The following is a 24,085-nucleotide window of genomic DNA, read 5'->3' as shown; positions in this document are numbered from 1 at the left end:
TTCCATCCACCTCGCTGGGGTGCATGCTGGCTGGAGCTGGAAACAGAGACCAAGTGCCGGAGAAGCTTGTATGCTAGCAGAGCGAGACGGGAGCGGCATACCATTCATTATTTTAAATTGAGATGATGGAATTTATTGACAATGAGCCAACTTTTTACCCTTTCCGAGCGTGGCTTTTTGCCACACTGTTGGATGTTCATATTTTTTCCATTGCCTTCCTTCCTCACCGGGTTGGTGCCGTATCAGGAATGTGATCGGGTGCAGGGAAAGATACTTTCAAGCTGCCTATCGATTTTGTTAGCTTTGCTCTGAAGCATAATCTCTAGCTCGATCCAATGGAGAAGGATGGTGCTTGAGTATAAGATGGGAGTCAGTCGTTCTCCATGGTATTACAGAACTGAATGTCTGACCTTGAAGTTACATTCTATCAAACACTGAATGATAGGACTTGCGTACGCGTGTGAAAGGAGAAACCGGAGACGTTAAATCTACGTCGTAGTTTGTATGGTATATCATATGGTAATTACGAAAATTTCGTGTTTACCAGCAGGGCCGAGTCGCACATACCAGTCGACTCAGTTCGTCGAGATCGCAATATGTCTGTGTGTAAGTATGTGCCTTTAACAAAGCTTCAAAAGCCTGGCCTCTAGTGTATTAGCACTATGTGGGATTTACGACTCACGATCGTTCCTAACCACTAAAAGCACTCTTTACTCCTTGTTTTCCCCCTTCTTTCCCACGGAACTACATCAAGGTATTACTTCGTGGGGGGGGGGGGGGGGAGGGGTGGCTCGTTGTACTTTCGTCGCACCTCTTTCTTCTGCTCTATCTCGTAGCATCATTTGGTTTATGAAATGGCTCGACCTTTGAGCTATGATTTATCTCTCGACTCTTCTATTGCTTGTTGTCTTTATCAATTACGCTGCCTTTGTAGCTCTCGTTTCCGTGAGTCGTTTAGATGCTGATTCCATGAGCCATTTGTCTCCTGTTTTCGTGAGTCATTTAGCTCCCGGCCTTATCACAATCTACTCGGATAGTGAACTCACCATACTCCGACTGAGAGTTCCCAGATATAGTCACGATATAGTCGGATAGTCTTCGGCGCCGAATCTACGCTACTGTGAATTCCCTGAAGCGACGGTAGATTTCTACCCGATACCGATGTTCGATTCCGTGAGCCATTTAGCTTCCCGCTTCGTCCCAATCTACTTGATCTAGTCCTCGGCGGTGGACCTAGCCTACTCAACGGGCCAGCCAGTACGTGCTGAGGTCCATCCAGTGAATACGGGTTGAGCGTAGCTTCCGGTTCACTGACGCCCTAACGACCCACTACTAGCTGTTCGACGCTGTCTAATCCCCGGCGGTGGATCTAGCCTACTCACGAGCTACCCGGTAAGGTGTCGGGGTCGGTCCGGCGATTCCGGTGAAGCCTTACGTCCACTGGCGCCCTGACGACCCGGACCGGTGATATGTTGCGTACTACTCGACTAGTTCCCGGCGGTGGACCAAGTCTACACCGTCGGAGAGTTCCCTGGTGGCGGAATTTCTCTCGAAACCCGATTTGTGACTTCACAGCGACTTTCTACACAATGGCGCTACTTTGTTGGCCCCTTCGCCATTTTCTCTGCAGTTCGGAGAATATGCTCGTCATCACTCTGCTGACAGTATCGCAGGTATACTCGTCGTGGTACATCGCTTCGACGATATTGTCAACTTTCACACCAGGCATACCCTTACGAATTTCTTCGAACCTAGGACATTCAAATACCACGGGTTCAAGTGTCTCTTGCACGTCCACACACTCCGGGCAAAGGGGTGACGAATCATGTCAAAACTGATGCAAGTACTTCCGGAAGCATCCGTACCCGGACAAAAACTGCGTCAAATGGAAGTTCACCTTTTCAAGCTGTCTATGCACCCAAGCAGACACATTTGGGATAAGTTGGTGGGTCCACTCCTGCTGCCATTTAGCTAACGAGTCCACTCGGATCAGTCTCCTTGCATTACGTGCATTTTTCCGCTGATAGCAGCTGTTCAGCTTTTCACGGTTCCGGTTTTTAGCGCCGCACTCTAGGAAGGAACTCCATATCGGAGTATCGATGATGAAACAATCAATTCTTGACGTCTCCATCACTGTTAGTGACACGCCATCCACGAAACTCACAATTTTCACTTTCCTGGGCAGCCCTAAGACCCCATCGTACATTCCGTTCGAAAGAGTTGGACCGAGAATGGAGCCCCGAGGAACGCCCGCTGTGACTCGCATTGACTTCTGCCCTTCGCTCGTCTTGTACAGTAGCACTCTGCACTGGAAGTAGCTCCTTCGGATCTGGCATAGATAGTCGGGAATCCTCATTCTGTGCATCGCTGCAGCGATGGCTTCCCAGCTGGCGCTGTTAAATGCATTCTTCACATCTATCGTGACCACAGCGCAGTATCGATCTTCTCTTCGCTTCATTTGAGATGCCTTCTCAGCACTTTCGAGCTCTGTTCGAATTGCATCCACTGTCGATGCTCGTTTGCGGAATCCGAACTGCATCTTGCACAGTCCCCGCTCACCTTCCGTGAATTCTGTCAACCGGTTAAGGATGATCTTTTTCAGAAGTTTTCCCAGTGTATCCAGCAGACATTTGGACCTGTACGAGGCAGGATCGCCCAGTGGCTTCCTTGGCTTAGGCAGCAACACCAGCTTCTGGAACTACTACATTTCGGGAATGTTGCCTTCATTTATACACTTCTGCAATACCATTCTGAACATGCCCGGATATGCCAGCATCGCAGCTTTCAGCACCACGTTTGGTATTCCATCCGTACCGGAGGCTTTCTTTGATTTCGGGCGCTTCAATGCTTCTGCGAGCTCGTCGTTAGTCACTTGCTGATCGTCCGTGATTGCTCTTCGCCGTACGCTGTTGGTGGCCAGATAGTTGGATCGTTTTTCGGGCAAAGCCTCTCTGGCTCTGAAATAAGTAGTGCGTACCTTACTAAGCGTCTCGTTGAACCAGTAAGCTGGACTCCGTTTATTGCGTGGTTCTCATTTTCGCGGAATTGTGGCGCCGCAAGCCACCACAATCCTTCCTGTTTGATCAGCTGCCCACATTCTCGGTCCTACCGTTCGGCTGAAGTGCCTCATCGAAAAGGTTTTTGTTGAAGGCTTTCGTCTTCCACTTTCGCTCGCCGGTCATCCTTCACCGTACAGCAGCAGGGTTCCATTGGCCGATTCAGTAGCGAATCTCATGGTGGTCATTATGCGTATACGTTTCGTATGCTCTCCAATCCATGTTCACCGTCGATGTAGGACTACAGCATGTAATGTTGATGATAGGCTCCCTCCCGTCTCACTGAAATGTGCTAACGGAACCTTCATTGCATAATCGTAGGTCTAACTTCACCAGAGCTTCCTGTAGGATAAAGCCCCTTGTGTTGGTTACTCTACTGCCCCACCAAAACAGCCCCTTGATTTTGGTGATCACGAAGCCCTCGTATGAGCGTGCTACCTGCTCTTGAATGGGGAATCTGCCCATAACTTGTATCACAGCCGTTCCCGATCTATCCGCCACCCAGTTACCGTTATTAGGGGGGCAAGATACGGCTCTGTGATCAAAGCCACATGGCACATAGTTTCTGTCGTAGACTGCCACAACAGTTGCTGTGCGGTGTCATCACAGTGATTCAGATTTATCAGGCTTATCTCCATTACCGTTGGCCTGCAGCTGCCTTCTCGTAGGCAGAAAATTTAAAGCCACCCATCTGATGGTCGTTTCCGTCCGCTGGAGTGCAAAGCAAATACTTCGGTTTCTGCGTGCAGTCTCTTGCAAGATGACCAATCTCCCCGCATTTCCAACACATCTTGGATCTATCCGGGCCTTTGCAAGCTCCTACCAAATGTCCAAAGCCCAAACATATTTTCCGCTTGTTTTTTCTACTCGTGGGGCGGCTCTCGATGGACATTTTGACCATCCAACCGTAACCTCGCCTACCTCCAGTGCCTTGTCTGCAGCGGTTACCAATAAACGAATCAGCGCTGTCTGAATTCCTCCGTATCTCCTCCTTAACCGGATCGTCATGCGCACCTCGCCAGGTTACACTGCTGCTTCAGGGCACCTCTCAGCTCGTCTTCCGTCATGATATCATCAAGGTCCTTGTACACAATCATTATCTCCAGGTTTAAGGTTTTAACTTCTGCCTTTTCACCCATTGATTTGGTAATAATCATCTGCAAGGTCGTGCTGTAAGTCGTGGGATTCTTTTTTCGAAGAGCATACCGTCTTTTTGGGTACTCCTGGCTCCTACCACAATTTTCCCCAAATCCTTCAGCTCCGGGTGCTCTCTGACCTTCTTGAGCAGCGCCGCATACGTCGTCGCATCAATGGTTTTGGCAAGCGCGGCTTCTCCATTTGGCACCTGCGGATGAGCCAGAGGTTTTTCTCTTCTGTTCTACTTTTGGCTCTTCCTTCTGCTTTTACTGATTCCCGTGTTTGTTCTTCCCACTTACCACGGTACTCCAGCTTTCTCCCTGTTGGGTGACGACCTATTCGTCGGCAACAATAACATCTTCGAGTGTCTGCCTCTTGGGCCCACCTGGTCTTCCGTCACCTTATCCTCCTTGGTGTGGCGGAAACTGGCGTGTTCTTCACTCCAATCTGCTTTCACCTCTCCTGCTTTGGCTGGAAAGAGGCGGCTAGAAAGATAGTAGTCTTAGCCGACGCCAATCCTCGCTCAGCTACATCAGCCCTCCGCGTTGCCGTGTTATACTCATTCACGGCAGACAATAACGCCTTTCAGACTCTGAGAACCATCTCCTTCATGTTCTTATGGATATTGTTTCTCGCCTCCACAAACTTGTGGAGCTTCTCCACCAAGGTCTTCGCTGCCACTACTTTTGGCTTTTGTTGTCGTGTAATTCATCCCGCGCTGCTTTTGCTGTTATTGCTGCAGCTGTTGCTGCTGCTTCCCATGTTCTTGTTCCCGCTGAATAGCCTCAGCTGCTCCTGGTGGTTGTGACCTCACCAAACTACCTCTGGCGAACGGATCCACCGCGCGCATGCTCCGTATGCACAGTGGTACGACTTAGAAGAAAAGGTGGACTAAAGTCCAAACTCTGTCGTATCGGTTCAAATAGGACGGTTTTATGTAATTTATGGGTACGCTGAATTCGTTTTTGATATTAAAACATTTTGAAACTATTCATTAGGGTGTCTCAAAATTTTTTTTTTCTAAATCGTTCTTAAAATTTGTGTATATTAATTTTGGTGTGCCTAATCGTTTTTGATATTAACATTTGTAAAAAGAATTTCATTATACATTAGGGTGGGTCAAAATAATTATTTTGTTGCGAAGGCTCAAAATATGTTTTAAAGAAATTTGTGTGCTCTGAATACCTATTTTGGTTTTAAAAATAAAAATTAGCTTTACTACTTATTAGAGTGGCTCAAATGTAAGTGTTTTGTCATTTTATATTGATTTTTTCAATAGTAATTTTGGAATTTATTTTCCATATTGAAACGACTTCTCATTACGGGGCTTCAGAAATGACTATTTTGTTTTTACGGATCAAATAACATGTGTTCGACTAATTTTGGAACGTTTAATTCATTAGTGGGTTACTTGATATGAAAACTACATTTTCTTTCATTTTCAAAAAAGCGTCATAGTGGAATGTTTAATTACATTCACTAATCACTAATTCGCTAATCAACAAGATGGTTAACGATTTTTTCGCAGGTGCTTTTTAAGTTACTTAGATTGCTTATTTCATATCTTAATAATAAATCCAAATCTCTTTTTTCGCGTATATGGTTCATTTAAAAATGATCATATTTTATATGAATAATATCGCAGCTATATCAGTGCTATGAAAATTCGTATCAAAATAGCCTCACCAATTGACCAGAACTCAACTGTGTTCACTCAATTTGGCAGCTATTGCGAAACTTAGCAAGAAATAGTTCCCGAAACATTTTATGATATATTTTAAATCATTGAAAATATTTACTGATTTTTAAACATTCTTAATACCTTTACCATCGAAAAAACCATACCTCCCACTCGGCTCCTTACTCTTGAACGCTAGTTAAACCCTTGAAGATCATGCTCTTAATGCTATTTGAAAGTTGTGCATGTCCCAAGTAACCAATAAGCATTATAACGTAGCCTAATATCTGCTTTAGATCCACATATAAAGCTGTCCTAAAAAGCCGTGAAGCCCTAAATACTTATTTAATGCCGATATTATGCCAGAAAAGGCGAAATATAGTGCTATTACTGTGCGGAGATTGACAGCTCGTTTCTGCAGTACTAATGCTATTATATAGCAAAAGCGTACAAATGTCAAATTTGAAAGCCTTATATTGGCACTACTAATGCTATTAAAAAGCTTCAGTTGGTTGTCATTGTCCGCCATGGTTTTAAAACCATTTCTTATGTTTCCTTTCGGTATGATGAGCAAAAAGGAAAAATTTTAAAATAAAATATTCTGTTTAAAACCGTAATTGACTCTGTTCTAATGCATTGTAATGAATATCCTTAATGGGTTTTCGTTCTCACATGATATGAATGTTTACGAAAATTACCTTTAGTAAGTCTCGAACTGAGGTACCTTGCCCAAGGATGCAAAATGCCTACCTTTTCTGCGGCTGTAATTTTTCTGCCTACATTCTCATTTCTCTCTTTATGCTGCTGTCGTTCGCTAGTGCAGGACGCCCAGCGCTGTACGGCTGCCTGTGTGCAAAGCAGTAACATGACAAGAAACTACTGTCCCCAGTACAGCCACCAGACGCGAGCGGTACAGCTTCTCTTTCCTTATTTTACATTTTTTAATATTTTCAATCTTTTTAATATTTTTATTCAAAAATGACGATAATGAATGCGGCTCATTTACGCCACGGCCGGCATCAACACTTTCGTGTGCGGGCCTCTCCCTTTGACTATGCAGAGAAAAATGTACAAAGCGAGAGAACAAACTTTACTACGCCACACTCTCACGGAGCAGTCGGAGTACAGCAGCAAAACAAAAATGTATTTTACTGCTGTACGGGAAAATGTACTCGGTTCGGTTACCGTTCTGGCAAGAGCTGTAGTGATGCGTCGCTGTAGCGGGCTGTACGGTTTGTGCAAATGTAAATTTACCGAAAAAAATGTAGTTTATCGGTACCGTTGGCATCCCTGACCTTGCCTCGTCCTTCACGGTAAGTGCGCTGCGTTTGCTTCCTGGACTATATTGCATATGTTCGATTGAAATGAAATATGCCGAATATAATCTTCAAGAAGAGTTGCATAACAAATAAACCCACAGCATTACAATAGCGTCGTATCAGCTTTTTATATGCTCTATAATGGCATTAAATGCACTTGTAAAGCTTACATGCTTTAAAGATCCTTGAAGCATGTACGCGTTATATCAGCTTTATATACGCATATAGAGTAAGCTATAATGCTATATGTCGGATGTGCAGTTATGCATTATTGATGCTAATAAAGAGCTTTATTGCGTTGTTAATGCTGTAATGGAGTTTCAATGCAACATTAGTGCAAATGTATAGCCAATATAGTGCAATGGCTTAATGCTTATGGTTACTTGGGGTATTCGTGTCATTATTCTAGCCATAAATTGATTATTCAAATTCAATATCAGTAATAACCATGCGTCTCCATTCACAGTTTTTTTTTAAATTTTGCTGCTTATCGCAAGTTTTCGCTAAGCTAGCATAGACTCATTTTAAAGAGAAATTTAAAGGCTTTCGAATGAGTATAGTGTGATCGCGGGCACTCACGGGCGTCGTTGTTGTTATCACATTAGAAGTTCACATTCAATAAAAATTCATGACAAACAGTTATCTAAACACTAACCAAACCAACTAGTGACTTATTTTTGGCGATTTTTCGATGTAATTTAATCACACGGATAATTTGGTGAAGAAATGCAATGCATAAAATCCACCGTTTCTTTGAAAAACGAAAATAACCGTATGTAGGTCCTATGGTCGAATAATGCAAAAACACATGCGTTATGCCCTTCAAAAAGCTGCTACAGGTGCAATCTAAGTTTTATGAATGGCTATAAAACTATCGTGAAACTTCAATTGTTACTAGGGTAGTATCACAGACTAACACTCGAAAACAATTCGTCGCCCGCTTTAACGGTCATTATAAATATATTTTTAGTTGGGACTGTGGTCGCATTTGAGATTATGGCGCCACTGATATATGCGCAAGTATCCGGGGGATAGACCACTAGCGAAAAAATTCTTCTTGAGCCTGAGGGATAACCCTTTTGCAAATGAGTGGTTGGGACCGTGAATAAAAGGTGGAGCTAGTGTTCTAGTAAAATTCACGGATCGATATTTTTTGAAGGAATTTCCACATAGTGTTATGTCTGTTAGTCTGTACTAGTACCACCAACTAAATTATGACGAGTTTTGGACGTTTTCGGAGACCGAATTCTTCCATTGACTGCTATTTTTTTAATCAATTTGTTTATTATATAAGGCAGGTTTGCGTTAGCTTAAAGGTGCCAATCTTGGTTTGTTTTACATTTCAAATTACCTAAAACTAGGGGATTACATATTGATTTTTTTAAAATTAAACTAAGAAGAATTTATAGCTATACATATACACAAGGGGGTAATATAATTTTCGTAAGATTAGGGGGGTCATTTAGTTTTTATGGCAATATGGTTTGACATTTTTAGTACGAAGATTATTGAAGCAAATAAGTTTTAACTAAGGGGGACAATTTTTATAACTATCTTAAAACTAGGAATAACTAGAGAGCGTGATTTAATTTTGTAAAGATTAGGGGAGATTAATTAGAGTTATTTTTTATGGTAGTAGAGTTGGGCATTTTCAATGAGATTATATAATATAATAGTTACAACTAGAAGAGACAGAATGGGGTGGGGGGGTAAGGGGTGATACTTCTGGGTATAAGAGTCAGGGGAGGGAGGGTGGACAAAGATGGCTGGGAAGAAAGTTATTAACTTTCAGTTTCAGGCATCGGGAGATCAACGGCATAGGATGTAGACTCGGATGGCCTTCATCAAGAAGAATTATGTACAGGGAGGCCGGGTGTTCTTCCTCGAGTCTGCAGGGGTTCCTCCAGACGGCTCAGATGCAGATCGGAAAGAGTTCGAGTTGCGCGTGTGATGTTCGTACTGTAGGTCCCGTGTTTGTTGGCTCATTCGACAGGGATTTTTTGTGTCGCCTTGGAGTCCCATCAAACCTTCGTGGGTGTATGGTACAGGTGGAAGAGAGCGTTTCTGAGAATGATAGGAAATAAGATGGGGCAGTTAAATTTTTATATTGATGGTTTTTATGAAGGTATATATTAGGGACATATAGAGGACATCGCGACTTGCCAGCACATCTCGAACCGGGACGTTGGGTGGTCTTCCTCGGGCCCGGAAGGTGTCCATAGGCCGAGATCTGGCGGAACTGTACTCGGTGCACGCCCAGATAATGTGCTCAATATCGTGATAGCCGTCGCCACAAGCGCAGATACCACTATCCACGAGCCCAATACGCCGGAGATGTGCATCCAGCGTGTAATGCTTTGCCATGAGTCGGGACATTACACGAATGAAGTCACGACCCACATCCATCCCCTTGAATCAAGGTTTCGTCGATACCTTAGGGACTATCGAATGTAGCCACCTTCCTAGCTCGCCATTGCTCCACGAGGTTTGCCAACTTTCGAGAGTTCTCTGATGAGTAATACTGAAAAATTCGGGGAAGCAAATTGGTCTTTCAAAAAGTCACCTTCTAGGGCACTCGCCGTAGCTAAGAAGTACGCCTTCTCATTGCCTGGAATGGAACAATGAGAAGGCACCCATACCAAGGTAATCTGGAAAGATTTGTCAGATAAAGCACTCAGTAGCTCCCGTATTTTCCCCAACAAATACGAGGAGTGCTTTCCATGTTTCATCGAGCGAATAGCGTCGATAGAACTCAGACTATCCGAGACGATGAAGTAATGGTCTGCGGGTAATGTGTCAATGACTCCAAGGGTATACTGAATAGCAGCTAGTTCTGCGGCGTAAACTGAAGCGGGGCCACTGAGTTTGTAGGAGGCGGTGAACTTTTGATTGAAAATACCGAAGCCAGTGGACCCTTCGAGGTTTGATCCGTCAGTATAAAACATATTAGAACAGTCGACTTCTCGGAATTTATTATAAAAAAATGTTTGGAACCACTTGTGGGCGTATGTGGTCCGGAATTCCACTAATCTCGTCTTTAAGGGACTGTCGAAGAAAACAGTAGATTCAGAAGTATTTATGAAATGCACACGGTTGGGATTGTAAGAAGAAGGGTTAATATTCTGCGCCATGTAGTCAAAGTACAGGGACATGGAACGGGTCTGAGAATTGAGCTCAACAAGCCTTTCGAAATTTTCAATCACCAACGGGTTCAAGATATCGCATCGAATGAGCAATCGATATGAGAGTTCGCAAAATCGATTTTTCAACGGGAGAACGCCCGACAGCACTTCGAGACTCATCGTATGGGTCGATTGCATGCACCCTAAGGCGATACGCAAACAACGATACTGAATTCTTTCGAGTTTGATGAAATGTATGTTCGCGGCGGAGCGAACGCAGAAGCATCCGTATTCCATTACCGACAGTATCGTTGTTTGATACAACCTAATTAGGTCTCCTGGGTGGGCACCCCACCATGTTCCGGTTATTGTATGAAGAAAGTTGATCCTTTGCTGGCATTTCTGTTTCAGATACCGAATATGGCATCCCCAAGTACCTTTCGAGTCGAACCAGACCCCTTGATATTTTACAGTGAAGACCTGAGCGATAGTTTGACCCATTAATAGAAGCTGTAGTTGTGCTGGTTCACGCTTCCTAGAAAATACAACCAGCTCAGTTTTCTCCGTGGAGAATTCGATACCCAGCTTAATAGCCCATGCAGACAAATTGTCCAAGGTATTCTGTAATGGTCCTTGTAGATCGACAGCTTTGGGTCCCGTAACAGACACCACGCCATCGTCTGCAAGTTGTCTTAACGTGCAGGAATTGTCAAGACATTCATCAATGTCGTTGACGTAGAAATTGTATAAAAGGGGGCTTAGACATGAGCCCTGGGGAATGCCCATGTAGCTAAATCGTGATGTCGATAAGTCATCATGCGAAAAATGCATGTGCTTTTCCGACAACAAGTTTAGTAAAAAGTTGTTTAAAGTCGCTGAAAGACCATGCTGGTGCAGCTTCTCTGAAAGAATGTTGATCGAAACTGAATCAAAAGCCCCCTTTATATCTAGGAACACTGATGGCCATTTGAATTTCGGTTGAGAGCAACGTAAGACAATCGTTCGTGCCTTTGCCTTTGCGAAAGCCAAACTGTGTATCTGACAGTAAGCCATTTGCTTCGACCCAATTGTCGAGGCGAGATAGGATCATTTTCTCGAACAACTTCCGAATACAGGATAGCATTGCGATCGGTTGATACGAATTGTGGTCGGAGGCTGGTTTTCCTGGTTTTTGGATGGCGATGACTTTCACTTGTCTCCAATCGAGTGGGACAATGTTAGCCTCAAGAAACTTATTAAATAAGTTCAATAAGCGTCTCTTGGCAGAGTCTGGCATATTCTTCAACATGTTGAATTTGATTCTGTCTGGCCCTGGAGCTTTATTGTTACACGACAAGAGAGCAAGTGAGAACTCCACCATCGAAAAAGGTGTTTCGTTCGCGTTATCGTGACGGGACGCGGCGCGGTAGATCTTCTGTGCCGGGGCGGAATCCGGACAAACCTTCTTGGCGAAATCGAATATCCAACGGTTTGAATATTCCACGCTCTCATTAGTACTGTTTCGGTTTCGCATACGTCGGGCTTTTTGCCCAAAGAGTGTTCATCGATGTTTCTCTCGTTAATCCGTCGACGAACCGGCGCCAATAACCGCGTTTCATGGCTTTCATCAAACTCTTCATTCGCTTGTCTAACGTCGCGTACTGTCGAAAACTAGCGGGTAACCCGTCGTTCCGGAAGGTCTTAAACGCGGCGGCCTTCTCCGCGTACACGTCTGAGCACTCTTTATCCCACCAGGGATTGGGAGAACGTTTTTGTATTTTCGCGCCGGGTACTGGCTGAGTCTGAGCTTGATTCGCACTATCGAGAATCAAGCCAGCCAAAAAGCTGTACTCTTCCTCCGGAGGAAGTTCTTGGGTTGATTCGATGTTGTCGGATATCGCGGCCACATAGCTCTTCCAATCGATATTTCGTGTGAGGTCATACCAAATATTGATTGATTCCAATGGTCTTGAGCTGTTGGTGATCGAGACTACAATCGGCAGATGGTCGCTACCGTGGGGATTACCTTCCACGCGCAATCTAACTGTAGCGAGGTCGAGCAAAGGGATAAATCTAATGCACTTGGGCGTGCTGGTGGCGAAGGGATCCGTGTCATTTCACCCTTGTTTAGAATTGTCATATTGAAGTTGTCGCAGATATTGTAAATTAAAGAAGAACGGTTATCATCGTAAAGGAACCCCATTCCGTACTGTGGGAGTTAAAATCTCCTAAAACAAGTCGCGGTGCAGGCAGGGATTCTATGATGTCATGTAGCCGGCGGCGGATTGGGCAATCGCGGTGTTAGGGGGAATATATATGGAAGCTATGCAAAGATCTTTGCCTTTGATTGTTACATGACAAGCGACAATTTCAATGCCTGGTATTGAGGGAAGGTTAATTCTGTAGAAGGAGAAGCGAATAGTATTAAAATCGTGGAAGTTAAGGTTTATATCGGAAGGTAACCAAGTTTCACATAAAGCGAATGCATCGCATCTCAAGCTATTTATTAAAAATTTGAAAGAATCTATTTTTGGGATGATACTTCCACTGTAGAACAGTGATCAAATCCGTGACCTCGTTCGATGAGTTAGCCATCGAAGGATACAATCGCTGAAAGGAGGGGCCATTTCGCAGTCAAATTGAATGCTATTGAATTTCATTCAGTGCTGAATTTTGGTACCGAAGTTACAGATTGGTCATTGCGGTCACGATCAGAATGCAATTTTCATAGCAAGCTGGGTTTTAAATCTGGTCTCGTTAGTAGTTAAAATGTCAACAAATTCTAACAAATAACACCGCGAGATGTAGTTTTGAAATGTTTTTGTTATGTGCCTCTAATCGGAATCTGTCAGTGGCACGTAGAAATGCTGAATTCGAAATAACAGCCCATAGTCTATTCTACTTCACTCTTTTTGTGCACCTGACATCACCTACACTTCTGTTTTTCAAGACAAAAAGAATAACAATGCACCTTTGTCGTAATTTTTTTTGACACCGCCAGTGATAGAAACTTTTATGCTTTTAAATTTGTCCTATGTGCGGGACCGCGGAAATTCCGGGGATGAAATTGATTATCTTCATCGAATTTGATTTCTGATTCATCCAAATTGATCTAGTGATATTCTTTGTTTCGCAGAGAAACTTTTCCCTGCATTAATTTGACTATATATTTAGAAATTCTGTAATATAAGTAAATTGGACGATTCAGTTCGTATGTTTGAAGAAGAGATAGAAGACCAAAAGCAAAGATCTCCGTTAGCTCATTATACTCAAACATTCCAATTCGTTTTCATATTTCGATCGAAACCAAAGATTCGATTTCCTAAAACCGTACGTATACCACAAACGTACTCTATAAATAGTATAAGCAATAAATTAGACATGATACCACCTGCGAGTGGTCCATCGATAATATCCTTCTCCCGAAATCATCGTATAACCTCAAAAATATCACATCCGCTTTGGGGATCCTCCAGTTCCGCTCATTTGCCAATGGGGTTAGAGTGCGGAGTGGGGGACGAACGACGAATCGACCGGGTCGGTTAGTGGGTGGACCGAGACAGACCCGTCGCATTTTTCAAGGGTAGCCGCTTTCTCTACCACCTTCTCGCCACCATCGTATCGCTCGCAGAGTGGTTGCTAGTTGATGGTACTCCTCCCCCTTGCTGACATTTCTGAAAAGCCGGTCTTGCTATTACCTAGCCACCTTTTGCAGCTAGAGCTAGCTTGCTCGTAGCGGACATGGACGCACCTACACTCACATACACACACACATACTTGTGTTCGATTTTTATTTCTGTCGTTGCTGTCGAAGGAAGCCGGAAGTAAATCAGCGAATGAATGGTTGCGTGAAAGAGAGCGATAGGGAAAGGGATGCAGGAAGGCGAGACTAATTTTCTGTGTCAGTAGGTTTTTCGGCAGACGTGAAGTCTTTCGGGCGGTTGCTCCCTTATGATAACAGCAAACCGCCCGAACACTTGAAAAGGCCGTGGAACGTGGGCCGGTGGAATAACAAATTGAAATAACCGAAGAAGGGATGAGCTGAGGGTGGTTTGTAGTGGTGCACAGAACGAGCAGGGTACTAGTTCCAGATTATGACTGTGCGAGTGTGTGTGTGTGTGTGTGTGAGTAGGTGGCTGGATCAGTTCGAAACTGGGCTGCAAATTCATCTTCACCAACCCGTTTTCACAGGATTGATTATTCCTGGCAGGAACAATGTATACATTATCAAGTGGCGTCTCGGGAGTCGGTCCCGGTTCTCGTCGTGCGTGGTAAAGAGCGTGAGTGGCCCTCCCCCTGTTGACGATGTTTCGAGCACCGAAGAGAATGGAGGTTTTGCCGCGCATGCCCGCCCGAAATGCATTCCCCCTTTAGGTTCTGCTTCGGCATCTGCGGCGAAGGTTCACGAATCGTGTCCTATTCTTGCCGTGTGTGTGTGTGTGCGCGCTTTTTCGGCGGCGATGCTGTGTCGTGACACAACTGGGCTACGGTGGCACTAGGGTAAAAACTGCGTGAAGCTCGCGTTGTGACGTCACAGTTTTTTAGCTAATCGAATTCCGTCGTTCGTCGGGAAATGGGAACTCACTCTCTATTGCGCGAAGTGTGAAAGCTCGCGAGCAGATCCTGGCATTTTACTAGTGCAGCTGACTGGCGGGTGATACCGAACAGTCCATCCGAATGCGGGAGGAGGTGGTAGCATAGGTTTTTGAGCTCGGAAACACAGGCAGCTGCCGCCAGAACGTAGCAAAACTTCACTCGGTGCGGTCGTCGTAACATCAGAGGCAAAGAACCCGTGTTTGTGTGTGGCTGGCCCCAAAACGCGCTCTCGGGTATTCCCCTAACAATCTATTCAAGAAAGAAAAAGAAAAAGTCACCTACAAGTGGGAAACAGTCGTCGTCAGCTTTCTGAACCTTCAAAACAAGTCTACGGAAAAGCAATCGTAAAAGAGATATCCTAATTTTAGCTTGGTTGGTTCGCTACGAAGCAAGCAGGAAGGAGTAACCGGAAAAGAAAGCAGCAGCAGCAGCAGCAACGAACTGCAGACTCAGCTCGTGTGCTTCTAAAGCTCTAATCACTAGTGTGTTGTACAAATTATTCAGGTTCACAGCCAGAAAATTTCAGCAGTTGAAACGCGGGTGCTATTTCGGATCGAACTGGAGTGGAATAACTTAAGCGAAACGCGACAAGTTTCAGAACCAATTCGCTGAACTGCAGTCAGTGCTACGTGCGTGTGTTGCGAATAGTCACAGAGGCATAAAAATATTTATATTCCAGAGTGTTAGCTAATTGAAAGGCTTTAAGTTTTGCTAGTCCAAAAGTTTGTTTCAACGTCGTTTTTTGTAACTTTTTTATAAATATATGTCAACCAAATAAAAAAGTGAGATTTGTAACGCATCTTGAGATATAGAGATTAGTTTTCTAAGCCGAACACGTTTGCGGCAAACCAAAAATAGTTAATGTTGATGTGTAGTGCAAGTGTTTTAAACTAGTGAAAGTGTTTATTTTTCTACCTTCAATCGAGTTCTTAGGAAGAGGAGAAAAAAAAGTTTGTAACATAAATCGTTTGTATAAAGAAAAAAAAAGAATTTTGAAATTATCACATCGTTATTCAGAAATCTTTCGAAAGCTAGCCATAAGTCGTTAAAAGTAACCGTTTTAAAATAGTCATTCTTGAACATAAATCGGCGGTGCATTTCGGTGTGTTTTCGAACCTCTAAATGGGTGATTTTATGTACGGTAGTTCAGTACTGGCGAATGATTCGTGCGTGTCCAGCCAGTCGCTGCTAGACACGTTGAGCATCAACAACCTGCTGAACATTAAACACCTGACGAACGGAGCTGGTGTCGGCGGCAGTAGTGTTGGTGGGGGTGGTGGTGGTAGTGGTCACAGTCCTTCTGCAGCAGCGGAATCATCAACGGTTACCAGTCTCAGCTCGGCTTCGTTGATAGTGGACTCCATCGTGGACAACAATAACAGCAGCAAAAAATCAAACATGCCAGCTACGAGCAGTGCCGGAGCAAGTGGTATAGATGAATCGGGGCACATGATGAGCAATTCCTGCAATTCGGGAGTAAGCATTCCAACCATCACGACCGCAATTTCTTCGGAGTGTGCTTTGACTCCTACCAGTGTGAACACCTTGTCTCTCCAGCTGAACACACAGCAGTCCGATGACGACACATCAACCTCGTCACTGCTGAATGGAGGAGGTTCCGTCGCGTCTCCTATCGCTTCACTGAACAGTCACAATAACAACAACAGCTCGAACTCAGCCAACAATAATCTCCTGATTGAGAACTCCGATCTACATCTTCCCAGCGCCGCCGATGAACTTAGTCTCAAGGCATCCGATCTCAGCTGCCTGGGTGTAACTGCCAGTATGATGAACGGAGGATCCTCATCGCACATGGTTCTTCCTCCGAACGGGCTGAACTTTGGAACACCGTCGGATCACAGTCCCTGGTCCACCAGTTTGGATGAGGCGACTAGCTCTCACCTGTCGATCAATGGTTTAGGCGGATTCCAAAACTACTCAAACAATCACCTGTACAATGGAGCTGCAGTAGCTGCTGCAGCGGCTGCCGCTGCAGCTCAACAGCAACAACGCCGTGCCATCACCGCTTCCCACGGAGGATTCCCACATCACGGTCTGTCTCCCAATAACAGTGCAGTTGTTCATTCTGCTGGTCCGAACCATATGATTCAACATCCCGCTGCTCAGAATCAACAGCAGCAAAACCAGTTCAAAAACTCCTACCCAACATGGTCCAATCCTGGCCCGGCTGGTCCGTGGTCCCAGCAGCAACCGCAGCAGCATCCCCAACAGCAGAATCCAATGAACTCCTGGAACCGGGGCCGTTCCGTACCGAACATGAATCTCGGTAACGGTCTTTCCGGTGGCATCCATTCCCGTAAACATCACAACAACCTAAATTCCCAATCTCAATCGCTTTCACCGTACGCCAACCACCTACACCAGCAGCAGCAGCAACAGCAACAGCAACAACAACAACAACAGCAACAACAACAGCAGCAACAACAGCCCCATCTCCAGCAATCGTTGAACATGGCATCTAACCTTATCAACTCACCGTCAAAGTACCGCCGCAGTACTTCGTATCCGGGTAAATCCGGGATGCCCAACTCCGGTGTTAGTGGTGGTGGTGGTGGCGGTTTCGGTGCTGGTCCGCTGGACGTTGTCCCGTTAGACGACTCCCGAGATCCATTCCTGTCATCCTATCAGGTGAGTAATTTTAATTGAATATTATATATTCGCACGAACATTGATCTTTATCTCAAATGCGAAACAACAGCAACAGAAACGAAGAAGTACCATTTCTGTTGTTGACTAAATTTAGCTGACCCTGAAGCGCATCAGGGAAGTGTCTGCCGTTGTCAGCACATATAGGTAATACAGAGCTAATGGGAGCGATCTGTGCATCACGTGCTCGTGGTAGATTCCGACTTTCGCTTCGATTGGTGGCGTCGCGGACGGCTGCCAAAAGTCGAGAGCAACGCGTGTGGCGTGGGACTCTTTAATGGATGAACGATTTTGGGTGCACCGCATTGGTTGTACGGTGTTTTCAATATATTTCTTCGGTATGAGATTCAGCGTAAACAGTTTTCCATATTAATAAGCATTTATATGAAGCCTAATTATCGGTATTTGAAGTTGTAGTTTGACTTTTGGAAGGTATTTTCCGTCTAGAGCGAGTAGACGGCGTAGGAAAGTCATAAAAACCTTGCAAAGGTAGTGCATATCAGACAATAAGAACATATTTTTAACCCTTCGCGCTCTAATTTAATGCCTTAATGTAATCAACGTCAGAATAATCACTAACTTTTTTAACTCTATTTTTGGTAATAAAATCGACGTTATCCGGAGGTTCATTCCTTTATAAAACTCTTGATCGATTGTGGGTGGTCCTTCAAATTTTCTCGATTAACGCTTGCATTAAAAAAGACATTTTTTTGGATAGATGACTTTAATACAATATAAAATAAATGATATCCAAAGAAAGCGAATTTTCATAGATTCCTGTATTAACTAGACAAAAATGATTCTACTCCCTAACGGGCGGCTTTACAGCAGTTGGCCAAAACTTTTACCACAGTCGTCGAAATATGTGTGTGCGTTAACCTTCCAAATACCGGCAGCGGTATTATGAAAAAAAAATTCTCCGCATATTGTCTGCCTTCTCTATGCAAACAACTTGATTTCGGGATATGGGAGGTGTTAGTTCTGTCGATTTTTCACTGACCCATTTCAGAATGACAGAGACCTAGCGGTACACTTAAAGGTAACTTTCCCATCGACAAGCCCGGTCAACTATAATACGACTATCAGATTTTTACCAGTATTATTATTAAACTTTCGATTCCTTACCACGAATTAATGCGCATGGAATTGACTCGTATTTAGTGTATCATGAAATTTAAATTAATTGCTTTCAAGATGTATCATTTTACCATAGGTATAAGGTAACTACCGTCATCTACCTTTGAGTGGACAATATGTAAGCGTCGAGCGAGTAGGGCGACTTTCCGGACGTGGGAGCCGTATCCCAATCATTTGAATCTGCGACAGCATACAAGTTATTGACCAACCCTATTGTATAACATTTTTAAAATGATGTGTCCAAAATTTCGTATCCGCTGCCCAAACTGTGAGCACGTATAGAGTACTTGACAATCTGTAACTGTATTAGTGTGTTCAACGATTTGTTTTCCACCACCTGTCACTATTTCTGACAGGTGGAGGAAAACAAAGCGAAAAAAAGCTTCGGATTATTTGCATGGTGGATCCAACTCAACTGGTATTGTAGTCTCCGGAATAAGTTTCACAGTGACACAGAGCATTTAAACATCATTATAAATACTTTAGTCAATCGATTTCAAACGTTTAAATTGACTGACAGTTTTACATATGACAGCTGGAGGAAAACAAACCCCCAAGTAGTGTGAGTGAAATCATTTGCATAGCAAAGAGAATAGGGAAAGAGACGAATAGTGTGAAGCCAAAAATACCTTATTGAGCAGACCAATCGTGCAATGTAAATAAACATTACTCATGCCTGAGTTGGAGGAGATAAGTATTGTACTTCTATCAAAAAAGAAATTTGAATTTTCGTCAGAATTTAGCTCAATCGTGATTGTAAGGTGCATTCTAGAGTATATGTATGAGTAAAAATAAGCTTTAGAATTATTTCATCTCTTTGTTTCGAAATGCACATCGTTTGATAAACAAATCCATCGATCGACATACGGTTTGTTTTCAAAATATAATAGGAGTCATTTAAAGTGCTGCCTGTAGAAGCGGTTGCCAAAATTCTAGTGTTGAAATCATCATAAAGGGAGTGTTGCCGTTTTGACTGATTTTCACTCTTCGTCTCTTTCACTATTCTCTTTGTTGCATAGAACTCTATAATTAGAATATGTTTACGGAAAAAAAAGAAAGAAAAGACCTCACCGGATTTCACCAGCTGCGATGGACATTCATGAAAACTATGAGCATTGCAAGATTCGTTTGGCATTTATTCTCTTGAAAGTCGGTCCACCCCTTCAGGAAACGCAAATCATAAATCCGCCGATCTTGGAATTACTGCTGCGCCGAAACCTGCAAGTTCCTCTTGATAAGAACGAAATCGAAGCGAACTCACATCCGCCTTTTCCGGACAAGCACCAGTTAATCACTCGCGATAATCATCGGAATACGACCGGGTGCATGGGCAGCTGTGACAGACACTCTCACACAGCTTACACCAAGGAGTTTTTATTCTCAGGTGATACGATCCTCAAAAACGCCGATCAGCCATGTTGGTTTTAGAAACGACAGCTAACAACATTGTTTACTAGTTCTCTCCATATGTTTGCTTGGATTTCAGTGGGTAAACAAAGTTGTTCGCTGTCATTTTTCTTCCTCGCAGTCTGCTGCACGCTTACCTCACTCCTCACCTAGTTACTGTCAATGACGAATAACCTTAGAACTCTAAGCACCTTGGCTTACACTACCCAGCGCGATTTTTTCATCTCCGAAGTAATAATAGGAATTTTTCGACATCGAATATTTATTAGGAATTTTTCGATATGGTTTGTATAATTTGGACGGGAGTTGAAAATTTTCACATCTAACGCGTAGGACTATTGCGATCATATCATTATAATCGTCTAAAAGAAATATGTTGGCATATTCTTCAACTCTCTGGTCGCCTTATCAATCAGATCGATTTTCACCACGAAATTGTTCGAATAGATCCTCCGCTTCAGGTTCACCCAAACAATTTCAATTAGGTGCAGCTGGGGCAAGTTCGGGGGGTTGGCGATTTTCGAGACGACTGTGGTATTGAAACGCTCCATCTCTTCCAGCGACCGCTTCGTGTACTGGGCTAGATCTGGACAGAATACGATATTGTCTCTCGGATGGTGTTTCTTGATTGATGGCCGCAACTTCCCTAATATGACAAAAAAAAATATTTTTCAATTCAATTGTCGACATGCTTTGTAGTGCAAAGTTGCCATTTATGGAAACACCTTGAACCTACTTGTCAATAAAAAAATTCGAGCCTTGCTTGTGTCAAGTAAATATTGTAACTAATTTACTATTTGCCCTAAAGATGAAGGGATATTTCTGCATGACGTTGACCATTTGACGCGAAATAAATATTTTTACTGAAAATCCGTTAACCAAAATCCATCGATGAATTCGAAATCCATGTCGGTCGCTCCAGTTTCCTAATATCACTAGTTTGCACAATAAAAATAGAAATCTATACAGGGTGTTTGGTTCATGGTTAAGAATCTTTCGGGGGGTGATAGACTGCCATATTTGGAGAAAAAAATTGTTCTACACATATCATCAAATCTCAACCGTTACAGAGTTATTGAACTTTTTGTGTAAAAAACTTATTTGTCTTAAAATACCTCTAACTTTAAAAGTATACTTTGAATTTTAAATGTTTCAGTTCCATTCGAAAGGTAAGAAAATTTCCTATTGAATGGTGTTCTAATATCCTTAAGTAATTAGTTTTAATTACCTTTTATCTGTAAAGTAGTTAAAAGTTAGTGTTTTTGATGAGGTTTTTGCTAATTTTCTCGAAATAATAAAGCATGATTATAGCAATATCCATTATCCAAAGGTTGGATTTTAGGACGATTCATAATTTGTTCTTTGACGTCATATTTCTATCTCTTCTCATTTCTTTGTAATTTCATTACTATACTTTTCCTGTTACCTACTGGCAAGTGCTTAAAAGACTCTAATCTAAAAAATATGCTTTATATCGTTATTTACAAGATTTCATTGGAAAGCTGAGAAAATTTACTATCAGTGTATGTACAAATATCTTTTAGTTAAGTGTACTAAATGATTTTTTACTAACGAAATAACTCAAAATTTGTGTTTTTTGGAGAGTTTTTTAATTATTCTAATTATTAATCAACAAAATTTATCGTTACTATTGTTCATTTGTGGCCCCTTAATGTTCTCTATAACTTTTTTTGACACTTTGTCTATATTTCTTTTCATTTTGCTACTATTTAATAGTTAACACAGCATGAGCTCGCCACAAATGCAGTGGGTTCGAAATCGTTATTTTTGCATATGAAACGATCTGATAAAAACGATTTTGCGTCGAAAGCAAAAGAGATAATTTAATGGAGTCAAAGAAAGATTTGTAGAACTTGCTGAGATGCATTATTTCCATGATAATAATGGTGATGTTTATTATTTACTATTTTAAGAAAATTAACGAAAATGCTATTAATAGCACTAACTTTAAACCAATTTACTTTTAAAAGAATACTAAATTCACTTAACTGAAAGGTATTAATACATTTTTCACTGTAAAATTTTCCTGGCTTTCGAATAAAAAGAAAAAAAAAGTACAACAAGTGCCATAATTTTTCAATTAGAGCTGGTACTAGTGAAAATGAGATAAAAATATCCAAGTTGAATAACCCAAAATCATGAAAATAAGAAAAGGTAAGTGTATCATGTCAAAGAACGAATTAAGCAGCTCATCAAGACTAACAATCTGAATTATTAAAATGATCAGGTTAACTATTAAGATTTTCAAGAAATGAACGAAAAATCATTTAAAATTGTTTAATTTTCAATAAATTACTTTGAAAAGGCTACTTAAACTCATTAGCTGAAACATGTGAGGGCATCACTCAATGCGAAATTTTCTCACTTTTTGAATGGAACTAAAACATTTAAAATACAAAGTCTACTTTTAAAGTTAGAGGTATTTTAAGACAAATAAGTTTTTTACACAAAAAGTTCAATAACTCTGTAACGGTTGAGATTTGATGGTATGTGTAGAACAATTTTTTTCTCCAAATATGGTAGTCCATCACCCCCCGAGAGATTCTTAACCATGAACCAAACACCCTGTATATAACAAAATGTTCGTACAAACGTGGAGAAATGCAATACTGTATGTTAGTTACAAAATAATCGTGTTTAATAGAAAAAGTTTAGTAAATTCGAAAAAGTTCAGAATTTTTAAAATATTCGTCATATAACTATAAATTTAAAACGATGACCTACACTTTTTTGTATACCAAACGATTGCAATTGATTTTGGCTACAATTTCTGGAAGATCAATTTTTATATTTCCTCAAAAATGGACAAAAATACAGTACAAGACAAGTACAGAAATTTCATTCAGTTGGCAAATATCAAATCGATTGTAATTAATTTTGGCTACAATTTCTGATATAACAATTTCTATATTTTCTCAAATAATAGACAGAACTACGTAGAACTGCAAAAATTTCATTTACTTCGCGAATTTCGTCGAATTCAAAGGGGCGACCTATACCTTTTTATGTATCAATCGATTGTAATTGATCTCGGCTACAGTTTTTGAAAAAACAAATTCTTATATTTTCTCAAAAATATACAAAAATACGTAGAACTACAGAAATTCCATTTTGTTGGCGAATCTCGCGGAATTCAATGAGATCTATACTTTTTATGTACTAATCGATCGATCTTGCCAATATTACAATTTTCAATATGTTTGCTGTATTGTCGAGAAAAGATTTTTTTTTATTTACCGAAACACTGGAAGGGAAAAACCGTTGGGAACTGGAAGCTCTACACCAGACCGTCATTACACAATAGCTCATTTGCTTATATTTAGTATATACAGTCTTCTGAAAAGCTGCTCCGTTCGTCGCAATCAAAAACCTAGCGTCAACTGATGTCACGAAGATTCCTGGAAAAATGTTGTTTCGTCAGTCGCCTTCAAACATCTGACTACGAATAATATTACAGACAAATCTGCAGTGTTCTGTTGGTGCTCCATAATGATTAGACCTCTCCACATTTTGAAAAAGTTTTGAAATATACATGGGTCAGCCCAGATTTTTGTTCTACGTGTGAATTTAAGAAGTTTCGCCAAAAATGACTTAATTTGGACATGATTTAGAGGTGTCTCCAATCAAAAATCGTGTTTTTGATATGTTTCCATAGTAATATCACTTACACTTTGATTGTATAGCCCGTACATGCCCACATATCATCAAATGTTGTTCCTTAGACATATATTAACATGTTTTAACAGGTGAACGTAGCTCTAATCGCAATAGAAAATTTGCCAACTGGATTTTTATATAGGAAAGTATATCAAAAACAAGAAAAATTAGTAGTATTTTTTCTTGGTTTTGAAATTCTTTTCTATATAAAAATTCAGTTAACAAATTTTCTATTGCGATTAGAGCTATGTTCACCTGTTAAAACATATTAAGATATGTCTAAGGAACAACATTTGATGATATGTGGAC

The 24,085-nt window shown here is 41.9% G+C and overlaps 1 protein-coding gene across 2 annotated transcripts in view; it reads left to right on the top strand.

Moving 5' to 3' along the window:
* LOC131677543 (cytoplasmic polyadenylation element-binding protein 3) overlaps positions 1-24,085 on the top strand; it is a 1,053,225-nt gene that overhangs the window by 5,245 nt on the left and 1,023,895 nt on the right. The window contains exon 2 of one of the 2 annotated variants that reach the window (XM_058957424.1): positions 15,392-17,536. In XM_058957424.1, coding sequence (XP_058813407.1) covers positions 16,010-17,536 — 1,527 coding nt within the window. In that variant the 5' untranslated portion in view covers positions 15,392-16,009. Of the gene's footprint in view, positions 1-14,960; positions 17,537-24,085 lie in introns of those variants that run through there. The other variant, XM_058957423.1, reaches the window with a different exon arrangement.

The sequence above is a fragment of the Topomyia yanbarensis genome, chromosome 1 (assembly GCF_030247195.1).
Source record: "Topomyia yanbarensis strain Yona2022 chromosome 1, ASM3024719v1, whole genome shotgun sequence".
Classification (NCBI taxonomy): Eukaryota; Metazoa; Arthropoda; class Insecta; order Diptera; family Culicidae; genus Topomyia; species Topomyia yanbarensis.
The sequence above is the reverse complement of the archived record's forward strand: the minus strand, read 5'-3'. Positions and strand labels throughout refer to the sequence as shown.